General features: G+C 44.9%; 1 protein-coding gene and 1 long non-coding RNA gene across 8 annotated transcripts in view; one reads left to right on the top strand and one right to left on the bottom strand.

The window, feature by feature from the left end:
- Positions 1–17,552, bottom strand: part of ARHGAP26 (Rho GTPase activating protein 26) — a 426,945-nt gene extending 409,393 nt beyond the window's left edge. For 4 of the 7 annotated variants that reach the window (XM_059698748.1, XM_059698749.1, XM_059698751.1 and 1 more), the window contains exon 1: positions 17,026–17,551. In XM_059698748.1, the coding sequence (XP_059554731.1) occupies positions 17,026–17,179 (154 nt within the window). In that variant the 5' untranslated portion in view covers positions 17,180–17,551. Of the gene's footprint in view, positions 1–17,025 lie in introns of all 7 variants that reach the window. The other 3 variants (XR_009453085.1, XM_059698750.1, XM_059698747.1) reach the window with 1 other exon arrangement.
- The window catches only part of LOC132235798 (uncharacterized), a 458,887-nt gene that overhangs the window by 266,275 nt on the left and 164,774 nt on the right, over positions 1–27,838 (top strand). The gene's annotated exons all lie outside the window — the stretch shown is intronic.

Below are 27,838 nucleotides of genomic sequence, written 5' to 3'. Positions count from 1 at the left end.
ATTTACGGTCCCCTCAAAGCTGGGAGTCTTTTTAGCTATCATCCTAAAACTCTGGAAATCAGTTTCAGGTCATTCCCATTACTAAAAGGCTTTGTTTTTCCCATATAATCAAGAGGTCAGAGATCAGTCGCTTCTTTGGCCTTTTGGCAAGGCAAGATGGTCGTGGGGGAAGGGCAGACACAGTGAAGGAATGAGAGGGGAAAGAGAAAGGAGGAAAGAAAATGAGAGGAAGAAAAAACATAAATGGTAGAGAACATGGGCTGGAATTTCACAGAACAGCACAAGGCCTTCAGTAAGAAAAGACTTTCGTGTTAAGATCTTGGGCACTCCCAAACCACCGCCATTTCAGCCATAAGAAACATACTTCTTTATCAATAATTCCAAAAATGGCTAAAGATGAAACCCTCAAAATGCACCTACCCAAATCAGAATATTACTATAATTTTTCTTCCTCTGGAGAAGCAAAAGTTCCTCTCTTTTGCTCCAAATAATGTGTCTACCTACTGGAAGTTGAGTTCTTCCTTCCCACTGTCACCAGGAAATTACTCTCTCCTGAGCCAGATCAGAATCCAGAAAGAGAGAAGAGTAAAGAAGTCCTAAACCGAGACATACATGCTCTCAGGAATGTGTGTGATAGAGTCCTTTTGCACTAGCAAATCTGTCAAAACGTGAACAGAACAAAGAAAAATTGAGTGCCAGATCCACACATCCTGGCACTGAAATCTGGGGAGCTGCAAACTGTTTGAAAACAGCAAAGGAAAAGGATATGTAGTTTAGCAAGATTAAGGAACAAAGCAAACTGGAGAGCACCACACGTTGGGCCATGGGTTAAAAATCCTGAGGAAGCGGCTGCTTAGGCCTGGGGGGATGGGAAGGGTGGAGGATGATGGCTAAGGCATCAGAGTCTCCTTGGAGAATGATAAAAATGTTTAAAATTAATTGAGGAGATGGAAGAAAAATTATGTGAATATACTAAAGGTCATGAATTATACATTACAAATGAGTAAATTGTGTGGTATGTGAATTATATCTCATTAAGCTATTTTAGAAGAATGCTAAGGAAGGACCTCCAAGGTCTCTACCAACCATTGCCTAACCCACTACTGACACATTTGGGGAGCTCGGTAATATAGGTGTTAGAGGTGTTAAATTAAGAGACGTGAGTCATCCTTTTCCTGCATAACATTTCACAAGTTTCTCACTGAAGATTATCATAAAAAAAAAAAAGTTCAATCTTCTTTCTTTAAAAGACTCAGTTCTCCAGATTGGAGGGGAGAGGGAAGATAAGACCAGAGCCTTCAGAACCCAGACTTGTGAGAACAAGTAAATTTTAAGTTATCTTCAGCCGGTGACCATCTTCATGCTTCACTCGGTGCTGCTCCCAGCACAGACCCCCAAGCCCTGTTGTGTTGTCTTTTCACTGCAGTATGGTGTGGAGTTATGCTGGCCAGAAGAGGTGGGGAAGATGAGAAGCAAGCCAAAGTCATATCCCAAAAGACACTGAGGCCAAAAGCTCTCAGTTCCACTCCAATTTTCTATGCAATGGAGCAGAGCTTCCCTGCTGGGGAACTGATTACAAACCTGCTGGCTATGTAAAGAGGAAACAGGATTTCTTTCCAGAAAGAGAACCATCTTGCTGCTCTAAACGAAGCTGGCAACATAGTAGCTTGCTGACCTTGCACACTGAGCTCAGGGAGGCATAGGTCAGAGGGCCAGGAGATGGCAGCAAGCAAAGCTGTCTGAAGTCTCCAAGGCCTGGCCAGCAGACCACAGACAGCGAGGCACGGCCAGAGCTGGGCGAGCTACAGATGCAAAGGCACCATCCCCAGGGCCTGCCTGGCCTCCATGCTGCCCCGGTGGGAGTCATGGGGCTGATGATCTGCTGGCTAAGCGGCCCAGGGTAGGCTTTGTGTCAAACATCTCAATGCACTAGTCAGATACAAACACCAGAAACCCCTGAACTTGGAAGAGAAGCAAACAACAGGGGGAAAGCAACACTGGTCTCCTGGCAGCCACACCTGGGGATCCCATACCCTGGGATCCTACCAGCTGTGGTCTGCCCTCTCATGCAGTCCTCCTCAGATGGCTGAGAACCAGATAAGATCAGAACAGAGATAAGGAGGAGCTGTAGCAGAAATGAGTTGCCTGAGGGCACTTTCCAGGCCAGAGCAGATCAGCTCTCTCTGGGTTTGGGGCACCTCACCCTCTGGCGCCATCAGCCAGTCTCTCTCCTACTCTCGCCCAAACACCGCATACCCTCTTCTAGCTGTGCAACAGTTCGGCCAGCTCATTATGCTCCCTGAATGTTGTGGGGGTTTTTCAAATGTGCAACAAAATTACAGGCTTTGAACCCAAATGACTTTAAATTTGACAAGGGCACCAAGCGTTTACTTTGGGAAAACATTTGTCCTGTGCTAGCCCATGAGAATACTAGTAAAGTGGCCCTTCAGGAGCTGTGCCACCCCCCAATGCTGCAGAAGGGTCCCCACTCACAGGCCAAACTCACGGAACAACTGGATTGCACGTGTGGAGCCACAGGCCAAGATGTCCTGACGTGGGTAGAATCTGTACTCTTTTGAACCATCCGCCCTCCCCCATGGTTCCTTGACCTGCCACAGAGCTCCTTCTAAATACCTGATAGGTCCTAACATGAGGCTAGCCAGCACAGCTATGCATGTTGGGGGCAGACAAAGAATTTCAGACCAGGTTTATATAGGATCTCTATGGGCCTATACAGACTTCATGTGTGGTCCAAGGACCCCCTCCAGGCAAATCACCTGTAAGGAATGCAGATCTCCATACCTCATCCCAGAGCTCATCCATCAGAATTTCCTGTGAGAGCCCGGGAAGCTACAGTTAGGGGAATTCTTACACGCATTCACATCTAAGATCCACTACCTTACAACACGGGTAATCTAGAAATGACAATAATGGCATGTTCCAATTATAGGGCACTTACTCTGCATCTGTTTACCCTGCTAAGCACAACACCTACAGTTATCTCATGAATTCTTCACAATAATATTGTAAGGTGGATATTTATCACCTTTGTACTTATACTGCTTTCTCCAGTTGCACTTCCAAAGGTCAAATCCAAAGGCCTCTGGACATGCCCTCACCTAACTGGCCAGGATGAAACACCTGGTCATAGAGCAAAAGTCTCTCCAATTCTCTTCTACCCACCTGTTCTGCTGAATGTCGATATTCCCCAGGATTTTGGCCTCCATTCTTCTCTCACTCCGTGCCAGTGGTTCTTCACTTTTGCTACACATTAGAATCACCTGGAGAGCTTTTAAAATTCCCCCATGCCCAAGTTGCAACCAGGACAAATTACATCAGAATCTCCAGGAATGAGTCTCAGGCTCCTTAGGTGATTTCAATGGGCAGCTGTGCCCGGGAACCACTGCCAGGGCCTCGAATAGCACCTGGTGAGACCCAAACCTACACCAGTACCCCATCTTCTCCAGAGCGGCAGACCTGTGTTCCCACCACCTTGCAGGTGTCTCCCCCTGCATGTCTCCTGGGAACAATTCAGCAAGGACAAGCTGACTTACCTCCATATCCCCGTCATCCACAAGGTTATTCTCCTGTGGTACACAGTTCAGCCATCACCCCGAGATTCCTACCTCCTCTGTCCACTATAGACTACATGTTCTCTTCAGCCAGCACATCTCAAAAACGCCATGGAAGCCTGCATTCTCCTCTATAACTTATCAGCATTTGACTGAATATCCAAACAATAATTCCATTAAGACAGATTTTAAAACAAAGTATACTTACTGCCACAGGCTTTGTATACCCTTGGCACACTGCCACCTACTCCAACACCTGTACCCTCAGCTGAGAAGCACAGCCCACCTTCCCTCCCCTCCCCAGCATGATGGCCAGATGGTTCATTCTCTTGCATGCTTCTGCCTTGGCACAGTGTTACGCTGAATAAAGCTCAAATCACTGATAAGATATGGGATTATTTTACATAATACATTGACAAAGTTGCAATCAAAACAAATTACATCAGAATCTCCAGAGATGAGTCCCAGGCTCCTTAGGTGATTTCAATGGGCAGCTATGGCTGAGAACCACTACACCTTAGAACCACCTGGAGAAACATATTTTCAATTTAATGATTATTTCAAGACATTTTAGAAAAAAAAATATTGCTAACCACATCAAACCTATGATTTCAGAATGTCATAAAGTTCCCTTTTTAACAAGTACAGTTTTTCAAAGGAAATAAACAATAGTAAAGTGGACAAAAATAACAGAGGTGGTTTCAAATGCCTGCGATTTGGAACACTGCTTCATTGGACTTGATAAGCCTTCACCTGCCTTTCCCAAAGTTCTCTGCTCCCTCTTCCACAGACCCGTTCAGACTGCTAGCAATCATCCTGCTGTACTTACTTGTGGACTGTCTATGCCTCCCCTGCCTGTCAAGGCACTGAGCTCCTAGAAGACAGGAACTGTGCCTGTCCGGTCCCAGAAACCCACCACCAGGAGCCGTCCACGCCAATGTGAGCTGTCACAGGCACTGGGCTACAGACCACAGAGGACGGGTGAAATACTAGTAATCCTGTCCTCCACTGGGGGAAGTGCTAAACTCTGCAGAAGAGGCTGACAGAAGAGAGATGTCAGACAAAACTCTCTGTTCCCTCTCCACTCCCCAGAAGCTTCACTGGTAGACAAGGTGTGCCTACTGGCCCAAAGTCATGACCTCCAGTCACCAAAGGTAGGAGACTGCCCGCCTTCAATAGCCACACTTCCTGAATAATGCACATGCTGCACAAAGATAAAACTCAACAGCACCCTCACTAGGAACACAAACAGGTTCCCTGGGGCTGTAAGTTCAAGTGACTCCTGGTACACTGTGTCTCATTTTAGGGAATGACTTTGTTGTGGCTTTTAATTCCAGAATCAACAATACATACAGAGACTGGGGAGTAGGAAATGGAGAAAACTCTAAGCATTGTTTTACTACAGAGGCCACTCTGTCATAAACTAAATAATGAGCTTCCTTCCTACTTTAAAATCACAATTTATAAAATTCAGCTCACGCGGAACTTTTCAGAAACACTCCTATGAGACTTTTATCGAAATGAAAAAAATGCATACTCTTGGACCCAGTAGTTCCATTTCTAGGAAGTCGTCTTACAGATCTACTCACTTATGTGCCCATGACAGGTAACACCAGGATGCTCACAGCAGCATTGCTTGTCATGGTAAAAGACTGGAAATCATCTAAATGTTAATTATTCGGGGTGCTCGTTAAATAAACTATGTTATATCCATACAGTGGACTACAATGCCAATGAAATGCTAAAACTAAGTTAGCTCTACATGTACCAATGTAGAATATTATCTAAAGTATAATAAAATAGTGTCACACTGCAAATATATGCAAAAAACTGCATATGGAGTGCTACTAAAAAAATACATAAATATATTTGCTGTCATATGCATAAATTATGTATGAAATATATACAAGAACCCATAAAATGTTGCCTCACAGTAGAACTAGGGATCAGGAGACAGTAGGAATTGAAAGGATAAATTCCTTTTTGTCCCTTTTGAATATTACCTACTTACACTTTTTAAAAAGAAACATAGGTATGAATTTAAGTAAAAACTTTTTTTTAATTTTATTTGCTCAACTGAAAATCATTTTCGACCTTCTGGCCCACAAGTGCAATAATGAAATTCGCAGTCAGGAATCTGTTAAGGTTTTAGTTGTATCTGCTTGACGTCTCAGTGGCACAGAAACTGCCAAGGTTCCACTCGATCTGCCTGGAAATCTATCTGAAGTCTACCTAAAGAACAGGAGGAGCCAGTTCATATTTTCAGTGTTCAAAGTGGCCTTGAAAGCACATCTGATAGCAAGATCAGATGAGCTTTAAAATCTACCTGTGGTGTCTTTACAAACCATGTGAAATGGGGTTGATTTTGGCTTTTCCTTTGAAGCAGCAGCAGGAGTCAAAGCGTAGCTACTGGCGTGGCCCAGAGAAGCCAGCCAGTTAACAAGGTTTGGTCCAGAATTCCCAAGCCCCTCAAACCTTTGTTCTTCTGGCAAAGAAAACACAGGCATGCACCCAGACCACTCTAACCCCAGGAATCTCCTCTTCCTAAATATAGTAGGCCACTGCCCAGCCTCCAAGCTCACCCTCTGCAGCATTCTGTGCCTTCCAACCAAGGTGAAATGAGCCAGATATAAACATGCCATGACAGCTTCTGGCACACACTGAGGAGCTGTTTTCCTTACTATTTCCTCTCTTTCTCCATACTGGGTTTCTACAAAAATGTGTAAACCCCAGTGACTCTAATTTGTAAACATTCCTCTGGCCACTAATGCTGTTTTCTCACCCTAACAAATGATTTCCTTCTCAGTCCCTGAAATTTAATGTTGAAATATCCCATTAGATATGGGCAAAGCCCCATCCCATCACCCATTTTATCTGTAAGCACCTGCAGCTCAGAAAAGATACCAGACAGGCCCAAGGACACAGCCAATTAATTGTAATCTCTCTCTCTCTCTCTCTCTCTCTCTCTCTCTCTCTCTCTCTCTCTCACACACACACACACACACACACACACACACACACACACACACACCACACACGCCCACACAGACAGGCACACACACCTACACATTTTTTTTCTATCCCCTCGTTTAGAATCCATGTCAGTGCCTAACAGAAAGGCCTGATCTGTTAAGAACACTTCCAGCCCTAACCGGTTTGGCTCAGTGGATAGAGCTTGGGCCTGGGGACTGAAGGGTCCCAGGTTCAATTCCAGTTAAGGGCATGTACTTCGGTTGTGAGCACATCCTCAGTAGGGAGTGTGCAGGAGGCAGCTGATCAATGTTTCTCTCTCATCGATGTTTCTAACTCTCTATCCCTCTCTCCTCCTCTGTAAAAAATCAATAAAATATATTTTTTTTAAAAAGAATGCTTCCACTTTAAGCAAAAAGTTAATTAAGCTTTAGAAATAACCTAACACACTCAAAAGAACACTAGACAAGTATCAACTGGCCAATGTGATGCAAAGGACCTAAACAATAGATGTCAAAAAGCTTGTAAAAATTGGATTTTGGCAACAAGTCCACTTGGAGGAATCTTCAAGGATTCTGGAAATCTTCTAGCAAACTAGTGTGGGAATACTGGGACTCGCACACAAAGGTGGGTGTGCAAGTAATCCCTGCAGCACTTCCTCTATAGTGAAAAACTGTGACAATCCAAACATCCTGCAATAGGAGGCTAGGTACATAAGCTATATTTGCACATGACAGAACTTTCTGCAGTCACTAAAAAGAATGCACTTATGTACATGTACTGACAGGGAAGATTACTAAAACATAGTATAATTAGAAAAACAAAACAGAGAATAACTCATAGAGTATAATCCCATTTATAAAAAAACAAATATGCACAGAAAAAAAGACAAGAAAAAAGCATACTGAGCTGGTGACAGTGGTTAACTAGGAAGGGGGCTTTACTCTGTTCATTTCCATATTCTCTGATGCTTTTATAAAAATGTATTCATAAACCATGTAATTTTTTTGTCTTTGTACGGTAACATTAGGTCATTCATTCAAACTGTTCATTTTCCCCTCAAACCTAATACTATTCCCAAGTCTTATTTCATAAAATAGCACCATCATTCATATAATTGCTCCAGCCAAAAACATTTAAATCATTCTTGACTTCTCTCTTTTTTCTCATAACCCAAATCTAATCAAACAGCAAATCCTATGGACTCTACTTCCAAAAATACCCAGAATCTGACCACCATCTCTGATGCTGCCACTCTAGCCCCAGGTACCATTGCCTCTAACCTGACCTATTAGAACAGCCTCCTAACTGGTCTCCTTGCCTCCATTCCTGCCCCACTATACCTATTCTCCACACAGCGGTCCCAAGATCTCTTAAAAACACAAGTAGGACATGTCACAACCTCCCATGACCATGGCTGCCCATCACACTTAGAATGAAACCCAGAGTCCTTTCTGGGTCGCAAGACCCCCATAACCTGACTCTTGGACTCCCTGCCTGTTCATTTGCCATTACTCTGCTCCAACCACACTGGTCTCCCTGCCAGTCCTCAAGCACTCCATGCACTGTCCCTCCTCGTGACTTCTGCACCTACTACTGCCATCCTAAAAACCCTTACTGTGTAGCCTAGAGCTTAGAGGACATGGTAGAGCAGAGCAAGCCCCCATGTGTGTTAGTGAAAGCCTTCCTTTGATGGCAAGAAATACATAATTTGAAAAATACTGGATTATAGTTAAAAGTTAAAACTAGGGTCAGTCAGAAATGTAAATCTAGAAAACCACTTTGACTGTTAGCTCTATATGGGCACCCCTCCCTAGGTTAACTTTTCGAAATGCAGTGGCCTTGACAGGGTAACAAAGTCACCTTCATGGGCTGCTTTCCCCAATTGCTCAGTGGTGATAGGTTCCTCCCTGACCCATTCTCACTTTGTCAAGTCATGGTGTTTGTGATCATTAGCTTACACTGGTCGGAATTTGGACAGCCAGCCTGCCACCTCTGCCCAGAGAGATGCTGGCTGGCCTGCCCAGAGCAAACACTTGAATGTCAGCTTCCTAAGAACCACCTTCCTAAGCCCTGGGATCCTGAAACTGACCAGATAAATGCATCTGAGGTTTGAAGTAAATGGAATTAAAAAGTCCCCAAATGAGGGCTAATGAAGAATACACTGAAGGCTGTTCACTTAACCATCAAAAATTTTATGAAACAAAGTAAAAGGGGGAGGAGATCCAAGATATAAAATACTGCCCAACAAAACTATCTGAAGACATTTCAGCAAAGAAAATGCACCAATGGCCAAGAAGCACATGAAAAGATGCTCAAGATCATTTGTCATCAGGAAAACACAAATTAAAACCACAATGAGATACTACTTCACAACCACTAGGATTGCCACAATCAAAAAGACAGTCTATAACAAGTGTTGGAGATGACCTGGAGAAATCACAACCCTAGTACCTTGCTGGTGGGGATTTAAAATGATGCTTCTGCTATGGAAAACAGTTTGGCAGGTGTTTGTTGTTGTTTTTTAAATTAAACATACATTAACTATAGAACCTAGCAATTATACTCCTAGTAAGAAGTGAAATGCGAAATGAAAACATATGTCTACAAAAGACATATATACAAGTTTTCAATGGAACATTCATAAGAGCCAAAAACTAGAAAGAACCCAAATGTTCATTAGTTGGTGAATGAGTAAACAAAACAGGATTTACAAAATAGAATACTCTTCAGTAATAAAAAGAAACAAACCACTGATGCATGCTACATCATGGATGAATCTAAAAACATTATGCTATGCTAAATGAAGATGCAATAGACCACATACAATTCAATTAAACTTAAATTTTCAGAAAAGACAAACCTATAGGGAGATTTAGGCTGTCTAACTCTTTGAAGTATTCCCTCTCAGGATCCCCTGAGGTTAGACTTAATCCACTGTCCTACTCATTCATTTATTTATTCAAACATTATTTATTGGGCACCAACCAAGCGCTAGGGGCTCTGACAGGCCAGTGGGAGACAAGAAACTCAGAGAAAGACTCTCATAGGGTTTACATCAAGCTAGGGGAGCCAGACAAAAATAAGCCAACATATAAGTCAGCAAAATAACCTGAACTATTGATATATACATGAAGAAAATACCAATAGAAGGTATGGTTGACACTGACCAGCTGGGAGGGCAGGGATTCAGCCCGCCTGAGGACACCTCTGATGGAGGCTGAAATGACTAGAAGCAGCCAACTGTGCAAAAGAAGGTTTAGAGCTAAATCTTCCCAGTGGAGGGGAGAGCAAGCGCAAGTGCAAATGCCTTTGGGGTAAGAAAGAGTTTGCCCTGCCCAAGGAATAAAAAAGTGACAGTACTGCCAGAACGTGCTGTGGGGGAGCCTGTGACTATGATGAGCTATCAGTCCTGTGGTTCTGTTACATTATACAGCACAAGGAATTCATCAATTGACTTTCAGTTCATCAAAAAGGCGATTATCCAGGTGGGCCTAATCTAATCACAGGAACCCTTTAAAATCTGGGAGTTTTCCCTGGCCCGTGGCAAAAGAGGAAATCAGAGTTTCAGTGGGCATTCTGAGGACTAAGAGGGCTCTTGCTGGCTTTGAAGATGGAGGAGCCACAAGAGAAGGAGTGTGGCTATCTCTTAAGAACAGAGAGTGGCCCCTGCTGACAGATAGCAAGAGAATGGGGACCTCAGACAGCCACCAGGAAATGAATCCTGTGGACAACTGAAGTGAGGTGGATGGAAGATTCTCCCCGAGAACCTCCAGGTGAGAGCCTTTTTGTGGGGTGAAGCAAATGTTCTAAAATTGGATTGGGGTGTTGGTTGCAGAACTCTAAATTGTACAATTAAAACTAGTGAAATAATTCAATAAAGCATTGGGGGGAAAAACTCCCTAAAAATATGAAGACCTAAAACAAAAGACTCCTTTGAAAAGAATAACCATAAACTTAATGTTCTTGAGATACATACCCATGATAAATCAGTAGGTTAATTAAGAGTATTAGTGATCATTCTGAAGGGGTATAAAAGAGGAGAGGGGGGAAAATACCTTTTTATAAATTTAAAAGAGAAAGAATAGTCTTTCTTTTTTTCTTCTTTTCTTAATTTTCACCCAAGGATATGTTTTTCATTGATTCTAGAGAAAGAGAGAGGGAGGGAAAGAGGGTGAGAGGCAGAGAGAGGGAGAGAGAGAGAAACATCAATGTGAGAGAGAAACATCGATCAGTTGCCTCCCATACCCACACCCACTGGGGATGGAACCTGCAACCTGGGTACTGCCCTGACCAGAAATCGAACTCACGACCCTTTGGTACATGGGACAACACTCTAACCAACTGAGACACACCAGCCAGGAAAGAATAGTCTTTCTTAATGATAGTTGTTGGTAATTAAAACTCAACAAATAAGATATTCAACCATAAAAAGGAATGAAATTCTGATACATGCTAAAACATGTATGTACCTTGAAAACATTAGGCTAAGTGAAATACCAGGTAAACCAGACACAAAAGGACAAATACTGGATTATTCCACTAATATGAGGTAGCTTGAGTACTCAAATTCATGGAGAGAGAAAGTAGGATAGAGGTTTGCCAGGTACTAGGGGAGGAAATAATGGGGCGTTATTGTTTAGTGGGTATAGAGTTTCAGTTTGGAATGATGAAAAAGTTCTGGGAAAAGATAGGATTGTTCGTTACACCCTGAGTCTAAAATACGGAGAACACCAAATGTGGCTGAGGATGTGCAGCAACAGGAACTCTCACTCATTGTTGGTGAGAATGTAAAATGGTGCAGCCACTTTGGAAGATAGTTTGGCAGTTTCTTACAAAACTAGATATGCTCTTACCATACCATATGATCCAGCAATTGCGCTCCTTGGCATTTACCCAAATGAGTTGAAAACTCATGTCCGCACGTGAAACTGCTTTATTCATAATTGCCAAAACTTGGAAGCAACCAAAATGTCCTTCTATAGATGAATGGACACATTCCTGTGGTACATACGGACAATGGCAAATTGGTCAGTGATAAAAAGAAATGAGCTATCACGTCACAAAACAAATGGAGGAACCTTAAATGCATATCGCTAAGTGAAAGAAGCCAATGTGAAAAGGCTACATACTGTATGGCTCCAACTACATGACATTCTGGAAAAGGCAAAACTGGGGAAACAAAACATTTAGTAGTTGTCAAGGATGGGGCGTAGGAGTGAAGCACTAGGGATTTTAGGGCAATGAAACTATTCTGTATGATACTATAATGGCCAATACCTGTTATTATACATTTGCCCCAACCCACAGAATGCACAACACAAAGAGTGAACCCTAATGTAACCTATGGACTTCAGTTAATAACATTGTATCACCACTGTAACAAACGTACCTCACTACTTGAAGATGTTAATAATAGGAAAGAATAGGTGTGAGAGACTATATGGGAACTCTCTATACTTTCCACTCAATTGTTCTAGAAACCTGAAACTGCTCTAAAAATAAAGTCTATTAATTAGTTTTAAAAGCAGGGAGGAGGAGAGCTTAAGTCTCAGTCAGTGGGTTGAGAACTACAGATTAGATGCAATTTATTCAACCCAATCGAGAGCAGAATGAATTAAAGTGGAAGGACTTTTTTTTAAAGCCAGTTCCCTCTCCTGGGTTGGAAACACAACGGCACACCTGGGCTTCCCTGGGCCCTGGTTCAGTCTTTGGGACCGCGTCTCTACTTACATCCCCCTGGGGAAGAGAGAGCAACTTACAGAATAACAATCAAGAGCTCTGTGCCTAAAGCTGGTCACCCGCCACCCTCTTGGAGAAAACTATTTAAATTGCACTTCTGATGTCCAGAATAGGCCAATCTATATAGATGGAAATTACATGAGTGGTTGACTAGAGATTGGGGAAGTGGAGTTGGGGGAAAATGGATGACTGCTAATGGGAATGGAGTTTCTTTTTTAAAATATATTTTTTGTTGATTTCAGAGAGGAAGGGAGAGGGAGCGAGAGAGAGAAAATCAATGATGAGAGAGAATCATTGATTGGCTGCCTCCTGCACACCTCCTACTTGGGACTGAGCCTGCAACCTGGGCATGTGCAACCTGGGCATCAAACAGTGACCTCCTGGTTCATAGGGCAATGCTCAACCATTGAGCCACCAACCTGGCAAGAATGGGGTTTCTTTTGAGGGTGATGAAAATGTTCAATTGATTGTGGTGACGGTTGTGCAACACTGTGAATGTACTAAAAACCATTCAATTGGATGCTTTAAATGGGTGAACTGTACGGTACGGTGAATTATATCTCAATAAGGTTGATATTTTAAAATGTGTATTTCTGACTCACCTTAGACTATGAGAATAAGGATACCTCATTCTGTCTCAGAGAACAGAAGTCAAATTTAAAGGGGCATATCCCCAGCAATAGGTTCATAAACCAAATGCCAAGATAGAAACACAGTTCCTGAAGACCCTCACCACCTCTCAAAGGCAACAACCTGATTCACTTTCACTTCTATGAAACTACATTTGTTTTGCCATTGACTCCACGAGATAGCCAGACATGAAGTCCAATATATTCCACAAGCTTTCCCTACAAGGCAGAGAGAGGCAGCCAGCACAACCACCGAGGCAGGGAGTTACTCCTGCAAGAAGATTGAAAATTCAAGCTGCCGGAATGTTATTAGGAACAGCAAAGATATTAGGAGACTTACTTTTTTTTCTTTTTCTTTTTAACTGTGGTTTTTTTGTTTTGTTTTGTTTGGCATAGCCACAACTTTACCCAAACATTACCAGGATTCTTCCCACCAATAGTTAATACATACACCACTGTGTGAGCTACCAACAACTGGCATGAAGGTAGCAGGGGCCTAACTCTTTATACCCAAACCAAATTTACCAACCTTCTACTCGTAAGTGGCTTTTGCTCCAAGTTTTGACACCCCTGAATGCTGGAAGATGATAACTATCACTAATTGAGCAGTGCTATGCACCAGCTCAAGCTAATGTATTTTCTTTATACACAGTTTCATTTAGCTCTCACAACCACTCTAGGGGGTGAATACGGCTGTTCTCATATTACATAGGAGGAGCTCCGGCTTAGTGACTTGCCCAGAGTCGCCCAGTATGTGATGGGGTCAAGATTCAAACCCAGGAAATCCTAAATTTCTTAATTCTGTAAGTCCCAAATTCATCTTGACCCTCTACTGTCTCTATGAGAGAGAGAGAGAGAGAGAGAGAGAGAGAGAGAGAGAGAGAGGAGAATCCTCTTCATTGAGACACTGATTAATCAGGTCAAGGAAAGGGTCCTGGGTGGATAAGTGCCCACAGAAAAGGCCTGAACAAATCAGCATAGAAAAAGTGACTGGGAGGCTCAAAGGCACTACTGCACATCAAATGAGAACTATCTCCAAAGCCAGGATTCTTAAAAATGTAGGTTCCAAATCATCTTATTGCTTTTCTTATATGTGTCCTGACCAGAAGTTTGGACTCCAGGGAAAGACTGTAAGTTCATTTTATGGAGTCCATGGTGTTTACCAGATTTTCAAGGGGACTCTAGAGAAAACTGACCTAGTGGACAGTTTTGCTTCAGGATTAAGTGCACAGGCTTTGGAATCAGACCACTTTAAATATACTTATTTGCTGTGTTGCCTTGGGCAGGTTACTGATCTCTCTGATCTTCAGTTTCCTCACCCATAAAGTGGAAGCAGCAATAACAATGATCTCGCTGAACCTTCGCAATCCCCAAAGGCCAGTTTTATTGCCCCATATAAACACACAAATAAAACTTAAATCTAAAGATCTATAAATACTGATTATAAAATAAAGCCATAAAATTTTAGAGCCGGAAGAAACTATAAATCATCCAAACCACTGTTACTTATAAATTATGTACTTATTTTTTAAAATACTACCTTTACATTTACAGTAGGGATAAGTATCACCCAAAGGAAAACAATACACAAATACTAATACAGTAGTAGTATATACAATGTAGCAAGCACCTAATGATAACGGAATGCCTGAAGTCTGGGATTTCATCCTCTTACAGTGGTTCTCAACCTTCCTAATGCCGAGACCCTTTAATACAGTTCCTCATGTTGTGGTAACCCCCAACCATAAAATTATTTTCGTTGCTACTTCATAACTAATTTTGCTACTGTTATGAATCATAATGTAAATATCTGATATTCAGGATGTATTTTCATTGTTCGTGACCCACAGGTTGAGAACCGCTGTAAGAGGTCGCATGACCTGTCCAAGTAGTAGTAGTAGTAGTAGTAGTAGTAGTAGTAGAACTACATATTCAGAGATTAGAACACTTAGTTCCATGTAAGACTTTCCCCCAAGTTACAGGGCTGGTCAATTCCATTACACAACTTCAATAACTCTTAAACCCTATCACTGTATTATTTCCTCCTACCCGAAGAATTCTTACACACACACACACACACACACACATACATACACACACACACACCAATTATAGCAGTCAAATAAACTGCCAGTCACACGCTTGCACCCTCTTCAAATTCAAGGCCAGATACAAAATCAAAGTCCTAATTCCAGAAGGCTTGGTCCATAGGGGCTATTCTGGGTAAGTGGGATGGGGCAGGATTAAGAGCTCTGCATCAGCAAGAACTCCATCTCCAGCTCAGACCAAGAGGGGGTCCCAAACTAAGCCCGGCTGCTAGTGTGGCTCTCGACTAGTGAATCCCCCAAGCCTGTTTTCTCATTTGTAAAAAGAGTAACAGCACATGAGATAATTCTACTGAGTCCCTGTAGCCCCAGGGGCTGAGTATTCACTGCTCCATCCTCCATGCCCAGGGCAGTACCCAGACAGCAGCAGGCACAGCATTGAAATGTTCACTGGATAAAGCAGAGGCCTGATTAAAGGCCTGAGATTCAATCAAAATTGGTGGGGCCCAATCTATAAATGGGCTCCTAACTTACTCCAAACCAGGGGTCCAGTATTCCCTGAACCCGGGATGGCCCTGATCATTGACAAAGGAAGAATCTGTTTACATGCTTCAGGTCACAGTCTCTGGCCTCTGAGGAGCCTCATCACGTCACAGTTCTACGTTTATTTCACCCCAAAAGATTGGCACCTGCTGCCCTGGGGTTCCATTGTCTCCCTCTTCATTTTTAGAAATAAAAGGCTCACAAAATGACATCTCAGGCACCTGCCTTCCTTAAATTTCCTTTAGTGAGGCTGGGGAAATTCTCACAGTTAGGTCCTTCATCTGCCAACGCAACCTTTCTCGGCTGAAAGGTATTGCCTACGAAGAAATCCATCACAGAGACAGGAAAAGTGAAGTCAAAGACAATTCCACTCTCTGCCTTCACATTATTCCTGATTCTCAAGACTAAAAGATGGGCTGGACTATTTTTAAAGGGACGGCCTGAAAAAGCACCCAAAGGATCTCACAATCTGAGATGCTCATCCCCAGGCCACTCTTGTTTGGCCGGAAGGAACAACTCTCTGGCTCTGCAAAAAAAAAAAAAAAAAAAAAAAAAAAAAAAAAAGCCCAGGGAAAATCATACACAGAATGCAGATTTCATTTCTCCCCCCACGGCAAGGAAACAAGCAAAAGTGGTTTTCCAAAAGGTTTCAGAATCTTGAGGAATAAGTTTAAACTTCTCTTTTCTGATCGAGAGCCGAGGGCATTCCTTCTCAGACCTTTGATTCAAGGATAGCGGGAGAGGTAAGAAGGAGAGCAAGGGAGCGGAAGGGGGGAGCGTCAGGATGTGTTCCTTCTATTTTTAAACACTCGCCCACGGTTCAGAGTAAAGGAACACTCTTGCTCTGGAGCCCCACCCCTATCACCTCCAGTTAAGCACGAGAATCAGGACCTGCCTTCGTACTCGGTTCTGATTCTCGATGCGGGGTTTACTGGCCGCCAATCCTCCAAAGAATCCCGGGCTAAGCAACCATTGCACCCAGCCCTTCTCGCGTGCCTTTCGGACAACCCGGCGGCCCCGAGCAGCCTGAAGCTGCGTGCCGGGAGCGAAGCAGTCCCACGCCGCCTGTTCCCGAGGGGAGGCAGCGCCCCCTGGGCAGGGGATGCTCCATTCCCACGCTGGGCACCCAGGGGTGAGCAACTCTTCCCCAAGGAAACCGGAGCCGAGGGCGCGAGCGTTTCCCACAGGCTGCGGCGCCCCGGGCACCGCCGTCCCACTTCCGGGGACACCTGTGTGCCGCGCACACCCACCGCGGAGCCGGGGGCACCCCCAGCGCTCGGCCATCCCCCAACCCTTCCAGAACGCACGGGGCCGGGCGCCCCTCTCTTTCCTCGCCGGAGAGCCGCGGGCTCGCCCATTTTACGTCTCCTTCCCGCCTCACTCACGAGCATCTACGCCGGTCCCTCAGCGCCCCAGGGTGAGAAACCCAGCCGGGCGCCCGAGTGCCCAGACACCCGGGGCTGAGCGAGCCCGACGGCCCCTCCCGCCCCGGGCTGCGTCCCCGCTGGGCTCGGGGACACTCACTCTTGAGCGCACTGATGAGGGACTTCCCGTCCTTGATGAGCTCCTTGATGAATTTGTTGGTCTTGTCCAGCTCCGCTTCGTGCGACTTGAGCGTCTCTCGGAAGTGCGGGCTGTCCAGGCAGCAGTCGCTGAATTCCAGCGCCGGGAGCCCCATGGTGCCAGAGGCGCCCAGCCGGGGGGCGCGCCTCCCCGGGAGCCCTCGCGGCCCGCAGCCCCGAGCACGCACGCGGTGAGACCCCGACTGGCACCCCCGACGGCCGCCGGCTCCACAGGTGTGGCCGCGGCTCGCCTTTCGCGCGACGTCCGCCCGCGAGCACGACTCCCGAACCCAGCCCGGACCCGGCTGCCACGGCGCGTTACGAAGCGGCAGGCGAGCAGGAAGCGCAGCAACGGACCAGCAGCGGCGCCGGGAAGCGAGCGAGCTGGCGAGCGAGTGCGGGCGCCGCCTCCCCGCCTCCTCGGCTGGGTAGCTCTCCAGCAGCCTCGAGCGCCCTCTCACAGCAGCCTCAGCCGCCCCGGCTGCGTCGGGCCGCTCGAACCTGCTAGCGATGACCTAATCCCAGCCGGACCAATCAGCACGCCCGCCTCAGCCCGACCCCCCCGGCCTCCCGCGGACGCCCGGCCCTTCCGCGGCTTTGACCCAATCATCGGGGTCTGGAGGCGGGGCCTGATGCAGAGGGCGGGTCGCTTTACCGCCCAGGGCTGCAGCGCAAGCTCCGCCCCCTCCCGCCCGCGCTGTGCTGCAGACCCGAACCTAGGTGGTAATCGCTTCGTTGCATGGGGCCCGCCACCCTGAATCTTGCCCGCACGCTGCGGTCAGGGTCCTACTCCGAGATGGTGCATCTGCAAGTCTGGGAAGCGGAGGAGCCTAGAGGTGCCTAGTACCACTAACCTGGGAATGAGGGCTGCAGTTCCCCTCTGCCCGCCCTGCATGGCTAGGCATTCAAGTTTGCATTCAAAATGCAGCCTTGGCCCCGGGAGAACCCCGAGTGCACGGAGCGACCACGTCGACCCTAGACACATGCTCCTTCTTCCCTGCAGGCTGAAAACATTTGCATCTTAAAATTACCAGCTCTTCTTGCCTGCAGTCTTCCCGCCCCCTACAGTTGGTCCCCATCACAGCGACTCCTGCTTAAAACCCGCCCACGGCTGCCCCCAGCTGAAGGATCTAATATCCTTAGGAGAATTTCAGCCGCCTGTTGTTTTCCTGCTCGGCATCTAACACAATTTTACATAATTACGCCCACAGCCTGTAGTCCTTCGGTACACGGTGAGCTCGAGGCAAGGGGCCGCCGCAGATTTCTGGTGCGCTGTGGCATCCCTAACACCTTGACCAGTGGCTGGCATTTAATAACAGATATTGAGCCCTTACCATGTGCTATGTATGCTATGGTGATTGATAAATATTTGTGGAATAAATGAATGGATCCTCTCAGGTGTCCCTCTCCAACCTCCCACGCCCAATGCCTCCCCCTGTCGTCCCTATGTTCCACAATAGAAATCCATTCTGGTAGCTCATTCACTGCACTTGTCAGGCTGGATCTCAGCGTCTAGTGCTGAATTGTGACCTCCTAGAGCAGTGGTTCTCAACCTTCCTAATGCCGCGACCCTTTAATACAGTTCCTCATGTTGTGGTGACCCCCAATTTCATTGTTACAAATTGAACATAATTAAAGCATAGTGACTAATCACAAAAACAATATACAGTTATATATGTGTTTTCCGATGGTCTTAGGCGACCCCTGTGAAAGGGTCATTCGACCCCCAAAGGGGTCGGGACCCACAGGTTGAGAACCACTGTCCTAGAGACTAGGTGCTGTCCTTGAATAAATTATTTGTATGTCCAGGATCTAGCTGCCCTCTTTCAGTTAAGTTGTTTGTTGTTTTTGTGTTTGCTTTTTAAATAAGTCTGTTGCGTTCAGGCACTAGGCTAGATGCTAGGGATACAATGATGAATAACAAGGAACTAGACTGCTGCTCGTCAGAGGAAGAGAAAGAAGCAACAAGCAATAGCAAAGTGCATGATAAGTTAGGATAGCAGGCCAGGGTCCTTGGGAACATGAAGGAGTTGCTAACTCAGGAGGCCAGAGAAGGCATCCATGTTGAGAAAGTAATTGATTGAATGCATAAATTAATGAATGTGATCTATTTGCTGGTCATATCTACACATTTAGACTTAATAGCAGGCATGGGTTTTAACCTCAGCTTAGCCACGGGCTAGCTGTGTGACCTTGGACAGTTAACCTCTCTAAGCTTCAGGCTTTTTTAAGTGGAAAATAGGGGTGATGATAATACCTACCTCACAGGGCAGTTGTGAAGAGTAAATAATAGGATGCATATAAATGCTTATTTAAACCAGTGTCTGCACTGTAATAACTGTTCCCTCCAAAAAATAAAATGTTAGCTAAATTAAATGATAATTAACCATGTTGTTGGAAGATGAACTTTGATAAATTCCCTTTTTATAATCTGTTGCTTCCTCTAGCAGATGTTAGATAAAATTGTTGAAAGACTGATTATTTAAATTAATATTGTAAATTGTAGAGGTAGGTACTCACATGAAGATAGAATGGAGGTAGGTTTCCTCCATCGTTCTGGTAAGCAAGGAGGAAACCAACAGCCTGGGGGTTTCTAGGAACTGGAACACAGGTTCCATTCAGGACTCTAAAAAGAAAGAGATTTGCTGGTCACTTTGGAGACATCAGGACCTAACTCCTCAGAGAAGCTTCCATGCCCTTCCAATGTAAGTAGTCCCCACTCTTAGTCTCCATTGTTGTTCTATATCTTAGACCCCTGATTGTTTTCATCCGTGTGGGCATAACAATATTAATTTAGTTTGTTGGCCCTGAACACACATTGTCTCCCTCTCCCCCACCCCACTCCACTGGAGTGCAAGCTCCCTGGTGGCAAGGATAGTGCTGGTACTATGTGGTCCATGGCTGTATTCCCAGTGCCTAGAGTGGTGCCTACACATTGTAAATTTCCAGTAACTATCTCTTGGGTGGATGGATGGGTGGATGGATGGATGGATGGATGGATGGATGGATGAATTGCTGGATGGGCAGCCCTGGCAGATGGCCAATGCTTCCGGCTTTCCTTAGAAGTATATAAAGGAAAGTGAAGTGATCTTGCAGAAGAAGAAAAGAGAACTAATAAAATTTGTAACCACAGACCCAGAACTGAAGTTCTAGACCACATTGACTCAGAATTTTTAAGGGAGGAACAAAGCGAATATATGGTAGCTGGGTGACCTCAGGCCAAAAAAATTTTACACACACACACAGCATAAATACACACATGGAAATACACTATCCATGGAGACCTGGGGTAAATTAGAATTTGGTAGGTTGTTTCTTACTTAAGGCACAATAATCTTTCTTCAGTTGGCCTCTGGGTCACCATCCACACACCACCTCTGGGGTCTCCTTTCTCACTGTCCCCTCCTGCTCAGTTTCCTTTGCTGATTCCTCCTCACTTGCCCAATCTCAACACTGGACCATCCCAGATCACTTCTCAGTTTCCTTTGCTGATTCCTCCTCACTTTCTCAATCTCTGAACACTAGACTAACCCACCTCTGTTCACACATCAGAGATTGCTTCAACCTGCCTCATGTCTGCAAATGCCATCTGCACACCAACAACCTACAAATATCTATCCTAGCTTTGACCTCTATTCTGAACTCCAGCTAGGTATACCCATTTGACTGATGAATACTACCTCCATATCCAAATATACATCTCACCTTTAAAAAGGGACCAGACACATCACCCAATCAGAGCCATAAGAAAAAATTATCAGATTTGCTAGAGCAACTAGGCCAAAGGTACTCTCTGTTGAACTTGAAGCTGGACGGATATATATATACCAGGAGCCACTATATCATGGGGAGAGCCTATCTGAGAATGAAGCTAATGCAGAGGAAACAAGAACTGAGAGATGAAGAAACAAGGAGACCAAGTACTGAAGACATTATTTGAGAATCAGACCTGGCCATACCTAAAAATAGCATATTACTATACTTCTCTATTATTTGAGCCAATAAATTCCTCTTTTAAGCTTTGGCCACATTTTGTTAGCTTTTCCACCTCTTGCAACCAAAATGTACAGATAAGAGACATATTCCATCTCTATTATTTCTGCTTCATCCACCAACAGAGAATCAATTGTCTAAAGTGTGAACCCCGAGAAAGAAGACACTACTAAGAAGGGTTCCTGGTGACTAACTGGGTTCAAATTAAAAAAAAAAAAAAAACAGAGCCTATGCCCTGGCTGGATGGCTCAGCTAGAGTCGAGCATTGTCTCATACACCAAAAGGTTGCAGGTTCAATCTCCATATAGGAGGCTTGCTCTCTCTCTCTCCCTCTCTCTCCCTCTTCCTTCTTCTCTATTTAAAATTATACACACACACACACACACACACACACACACACACACACACACATCAGGTGAGAATTAGAAAATCAGAGCCTAGCAGCCATTTCTACACAGGGACCTCTCACACAAACTGCACTTCTGGGAGAGGCCTGCACTGAACTGCCTGCCTCTGCACTGTTTCTGCCATCCGAGTCAGCCCTTAAACAGGAGTTCCTGGAATCCTATTTCAACCAAAAGGACTGAGGCTTTCCCCATCCAAATAGATCTGTGCAGCTCCAAACAACCATAGCGGTGCTATTCTGCCCAGTCAAGACAGTGCCTTTTGGACAAATCGAACTGCCAGGATTTGGAGCCCTTATTTGCATGAGGACCGGCCAACCAGGGATCAGGGGTGGGGACTTCTGTGTATATAAACCAGCTCCTCGCTAGCTCTGAGAACACTTTCCCTTCCACTGAAGATGGAAGACTGTGTCTCCCTGTCTGAGCTGAAACACCATCTGACCAGAACAGAGCGGAGCAGACCAGAGTAGACGGGCACAGAACAGAGCAGACCAAGGAAGAGCAGAGCTATCCAGCCAGAGAGGGGCCAGATCCCAGGGGTGCCTCCCAGCCATGCTGTTTTCACAGCCACTCTGTATCACAATTCAGCTGCTCCGCAGCCAGCTGTATCGCAATTTTACTGTTTCCCACCGAATAAAGTTTCCTTCTTCACCACACCCCAAATTGGGGATTCTTGTTAGCTCTGAATTGGCGCCCACGAACACCTGTGGACAAAAGTCATAGTCACTTCTTAGCCCAGCTAGCCCATGAATACCATCCACACTATGCCCAGCATTTTCAGGTGAGGCTCTGCTCACCTTTCCTATCAGCCTCACTCTCTGTTTCTACTTGGTGCTCTCTCTGTCCCAGAGCTCTAGTCCTCACCTGAACTCAGTGAACTCACGGACTTCTAACTTCCAAGGTCCCTCACTGCTTCCCATGGACACTTCCTGTTTATTATATTCACCTACAGCGGGCTATTTCTTCCCTGCTGATGTGTTTGTTTTAATAACTAGAAGCAGGACTGGATGGGAGCCACTTCTGTCCCTGGGCTTGGAAAGCCCAATGCCAAATGGTTAGACTCTGGCCACCACCCAGCACCACCGGTACACTCTGTTCAAGCTTTAGCATCCTTGTTCCAACTCTTGTACCTGCTGCTGCTTTTGCCTCCCTCCCTCCTGATGACAAGTTCAGCCTGATGTTATTTCCAACTCTGTCATCTCTGTCGCTGCCATGCTATCCAGGGCCTTTGCCATTTCCCCTCAAAGACATTGGGAATTTCTGTGAAATCACACCTTAATGGTCCAGAGAAATCTAGCTTCCAAACACAATGTCACTACTGTCACAAAGAAGCTCTCCCTCTTCAAATAAGGTTGTTTCCCCTGTTCCTGCCCCCAAACAGGCAAAGTAAGATGTTAGGGCTACTGCAAGTAAATGATGACGTTTAAAGAAGGAAAAGAACAGGTCCAGATATATAATCTGCAGAACTCAGTGCAAAATGAAAATGGAGACCCCTCATCCAAAAATTATTAAAATTTTCAAGATGTCAACAGCAGAGCAGTGAACCAAGCATGGAGTCCTTCCAAGTACAGGACCCTATGTGACTGCACAGTTGCAAACCCATGAAACTGGCCCTGGGAAAGAACAGGTGTCCGCAGAGAACAGCAGGGGCCCTACTTTAGAGTAGGGGGTAGGAAGGCTTCTCTGAAGAGGTGAGGCGTAGGCAAGGACCTAACGGATGGATAGAAGTGGAGGAACATGGCTCCTCAGCAGAAGAATAGCAGTCTTCCTTCTCTATGTTCCAAGTTGGTTAAGAAACTTAGAGTGGCCTGTCACCAGTTGTGATGAGGCAAAAAGATAAAGGTAACAGATCCCTTTCCTGTCTGTGCCAGCTCAGGCCTGTTTCCCAACCCTTTTCTGTGTTCCAGATCTTCACGCTTGGGCAATCTATCCACATAATCTGATCCCTCCCCTTCAGCACCTTGGGTGGTCAGGACAGCCCTACAGGGGCCCCAGCCCTGTTTCTTGCAGCACTCAACTCCAAGGGTTGACTAGGTCAACAGCCTAACCCTCCTGATCCATGTGGCCCAGGCTGGTTATAGCCAGGAAGGAGTTCTCCCTGTCCTTAACCCCCAAACCATGAAGACAACTAACACTAATGAGACCTCAAAACATTTTTAATCACCAAACCCATATCTTTTCCCTAAATTCACTTTATCCCATTGTTAGTTTCACAATGTTCTTTTCCTATATTGGATCCTATGAAAACTTGGTGTTGTGGGCCTCCAAGTAGGTTGTAAATAGAATCAGACGAGAAGCTTATTAAAAATACAGATGCACCAGCCCCATGCCAAACCCAGCTCCTCTATTTTTAACAAGTTCCACAGGTAATTCTGATGCATGCCAGGTCTCCGGACCACTGCTTTAGCAAGCTGGGCAGAATAAAGAACAGAATTTCCATTTGGTGGGTATAAGTCAGAGAGTTTCATTTCTGGTATTAAATGTGACCCCTCAGGCAAACTACTTTTATTCAGCACCTCAGTTTCCCCATTAAGGAGCATGGTGAGGATTCTTCCATTACATCTCTACCCTAGAAGCTCTCTGTAGTATAAAATCCTTGTTGTCTTCCCATTTGCTAGTTCCCTGTATGGTGGCAGCACCCAGGTTTCCTCTAGAAACTAACCACCCCTCTCCCATTGCAAACAGGCTTGGGTTGGAGTATGAATCAGGTTTCGGCTCTGATGCATCCTGGCTGACCAATGGACCAAGATGCAAGTTTGGATAATATTTTCTCTCTCAGAAAATTTTATCTTGACACAAGTGAATTGTAAATAAGTGAAGTTGATTCATCTGGTAAGGTAGATCTCAAACATCTGTTTATTAGTTCCTACTCCCTGAGTGATCCCGATTCATGTTTTCTGCAACCTGGTGTTCAGTTTTTCCTTGGGATTGTGAGCAAATCCATAGCCTTCTGTTAAATTCTTTCTTTTGCTTGAGACAGTGTTGGGTCTGTTGCATGCCACCAAAGAATTCTGAGTCTTAGAATTGTGATCTTTGATTGTGTTCTATATGATAATGATATCATAGCTTCCATTCTTGGAAAGTCATTATAAATGACCACTTTATGGGAAGTCAATAGTTAATTTTAATAATGACATCTTGGTTCCAGTAGTAACAGTAAAAATTCCTCAATAGGGTAAGAGATTATTCACTGTCCTGGTGAAACATCTTAAATAGAAACAGCCTTTGGGTAAACATTCTTTCTCTAAATGAAGTTTACTGTTCTGGACCCTAGAAAAGAAAAAGAGGAGGGGGGTAAGAGATCAACCAAAGGACTTGTATGCATGCATATAAGCCTAACCAATGGACATAAGACACTGGGGGGTGGGGGAGGCCAGGGGATTGTCAAGGGCGGGGGGGAAAAGGAGACATATGTAATACTCTTTGTAATACTTTAAGCAATAAAACAAAAAATAAATAAAATAAAATAAATAAAAAATTTTTAAAAAGTAGAAAGAAAAAAAGAGAAAAAGATAAGAGAAAATGGAAAAGAGTTTTGAGGTCAGTTCAAACCATCTCCCCTTCAGCTGTATCCCACCCTAAATTTAAGAAAAGGCCTCTTCTTTATTATTCAAAAGAAGGCTAAAAACTGTACCTAAATATGTATTTTAAGGGATGGCTATTGCAGAAAAAATGACTTTAGTGATTGAACCCTTTCCTCTCAGCAGCCTCTATTTTATTCCTACGCCCATCTCAATGTTACAGTTCTGACTATTTCTTGCCTTTGTTGACATCTTTATTAATATGATTCTAGCTAACAGTTACTGAGCATTTCCTGTGACCCAGGCATGATGCTGGATGTTTTACACATATTTAATTCTTACACTGGCCTTTCAAAGTCAGTATTATTATCCCCTTTTTACGGAGGGGAAGCTGAGTTCAATGAGGTTACATGAAAGGGCTAGTGACTGATGGAATCAATCACTTATCATCTGTGTGTTTCCATCTGTCCCCAAGCCTTCCTTCCACTGTGCCTTATTGCCTTAAATGGAAAGCACCACTTAGTCCAAGGCATCACTTTAAAAATATTAAATGTGTATTGCATCTCAAATAAAATGACAACTGAATTCACTGCCCGTGTCATGTACTGTTTACCCAACTAGGCTATAAGCTCAACTATGTTTTGTCCCCCACACTATCACCACTCATGTCTGGCATTGAGGAGATGCTCAAAAAATGCTTGTGGAGCAAATGACTATCTTGTGGGGCACCAGAGTTAGGAGAAAGCAGGGTTGGTGTCAAGAAGTCCCCTCCCAGGAAATGAAAAGTTCATGTTACCTGTAGAAAATCCAGCGAACTTTGATATTTGGTGAAGCCTTTAAATAGCATCAGATGATTCTGATTTTGGGATTCTGGGTAGCTCTTTCCCTTCCTAAACAGATAGTTCATCTTTTAGGCACAGTCATGCTTTGGCTTGAGTTTATGAGGAGTGGAAGTTTCTAAAAATCTGATAGGATAAGTATAAGCTAAAAGGCTGAAGTATCAATCATACTTTTCCCAGGGCCAGTTAGCTCACAAAATACTCAAACCCAGCTACCATGCTCTCCATTGAGGAATGGGAGCATAATGGTATTTTATTACTTTTAGATCTAATCTTTGGTTGATATAAACCTGCTATAAATACTTAGGTGAATTCCTTTTGTGCCTCAGTTCCTCAAATGTGGAAAACAGCCAAATAAGGGTATACATAGCCCAACAAACTTTCCTGCCAAGTCTACAGGGCTCCCTCAGTGGAGTCACATTCATTCACTGCTAATAGTTCAGAATCTGGTCTCTGGATTCAGGCAAACCTGAAGTCAGGCTTTGGCTGTGTCATGTATCAGCCAAGTGACCATAGGCAGAACACTGTGACCTCTCAAAGCCTCAGCCTATTGTTAGGAAAATTGAAGAATGTGATAATGTGTATAGAATGCTTAGTCCAGTGCCAAGCATGTGATAGGCAGGCAGTAAACTGTAGCATAGTCATAGAGATATCTCTACTGGTTTTACTTACACATTTCATTCAAAACAGTCAAAAAGTCCAGTGTGTTATTGGTGTTTTAAAGTAACAAGTATGATCTGAAGTCATCCTCAACCACATAGATTACTTTCTCAACTTCTAAAGTACACGCAGAATTAATTGGGAATAAGGCAATGAAGCTACAAAGACTTATTTATTATGACACGTTTGTCCTAAGCTCTCCCTTGGAAAAGATTCAATAAACTAAATCTGTTATTATTACAAAGACTAGAGGCCCGGTGCACAAAAATTTGTGCACTCGGGGGTAGGGGGTCCCTCAGCCTGGCCTGTGCCCTCTTGCAGCCTGGGACCCCTCGGGGGTGACCACTTTCTGGCTTAGGCATGCTCCCCCGGGGATTGGGCCTAAGCTGGCAGTCAGACATCCCTCTGGCAGCCCGGCAGCCCTCGGGGGATGTCCACTTGCCAGCAGCGAACAGACTTAAGCTGGAGTCAGACATCCTTAGTGCTGCTGTGGAGGCAGGAGAGGCTCCCACCACCACTGCTGTACTGGCAGCCATCAGCCTGGCTTGTGGCTGAGCAGAGCTCCTCCCATGTGAGAGCGCACTGACCACCAGAGGGCAGCTCCTGCATTGAGCGTCTGCCCCCTGGTGGTCAGTGTGTATCATAGTGACCAGTCATTCCCACTCGTTCTGCTGTTAGGGTCAGTTTGCATATTACCCTTTTACTATATAGGATAGAGGCCTGGTGCACGGGTGGGGGCCAGCTGGTTTGCCCTGAAGGGTGTCCCGAATCAGTGTAGGGGTCCTGCTTGAGTGCCTGGCCAGTCTGGGTGAGGGGCTGAGGGCTGTTTTCAGGCTGGCAGGCAACTGAAGCTCCCAGCCTCTTTTTTTTTTTTTCATTCTGGGATTTATTTACCTTCTATAGCTGTCACTGGAGCTGAGAGCCGGCTCCAGCTTTGAGGCCATGGCTGGCTGAAAGCAGGTATCTGGGTTTGTTTAGCTTCTATAATTGAAACTCTGTTGCCATCACTGGCGCTCTAAGCTCTGAGGCTCCGGCTGGCTGAAAGCAGGTATCTGGGGTTTGTTTAGCTTCTATAATTGCAACATTGTTGCTTCCGGAGCTCAGAGCTGGGCCACGGCAGGTGGAGAACCTTGGCTTCCTCCATCACTGGAGCAAGCAAACCTCCTGCTCGCTTCAGCTGCGTGGCTGCCGGCTGCCATCTTTGTTGGCAGTTAATTTGCATATCCTGCTGATTAGCCAATGGGAAGTGTAGCGGAGGTATGGTTAATTACCATGTTTATCTATTATTAGATAGGATTATTTTGACAATTTGTTAAGGAAAATCACCATTACTATTGCACATGACTTGACTGTTTTAT

This window comes from Myotis daubentonii, chromosome 5 (genome assembly GCF_963259705.1).
Source record: "Myotis daubentonii chromosome 5, mMyoDau2.1, whole genome shotgun sequence".
NCBI classification, from domain to species: Eukaryota; Metazoa; Chordata; class Mammalia; order Chiroptera; family Vespertilionidae; genus Myotis; species Myotis daubentonii.
The sequence above is the reverse complement of the archived record's forward strand: the minus strand, read 5'-3'. Positions and strand labels throughout refer to the sequence as shown.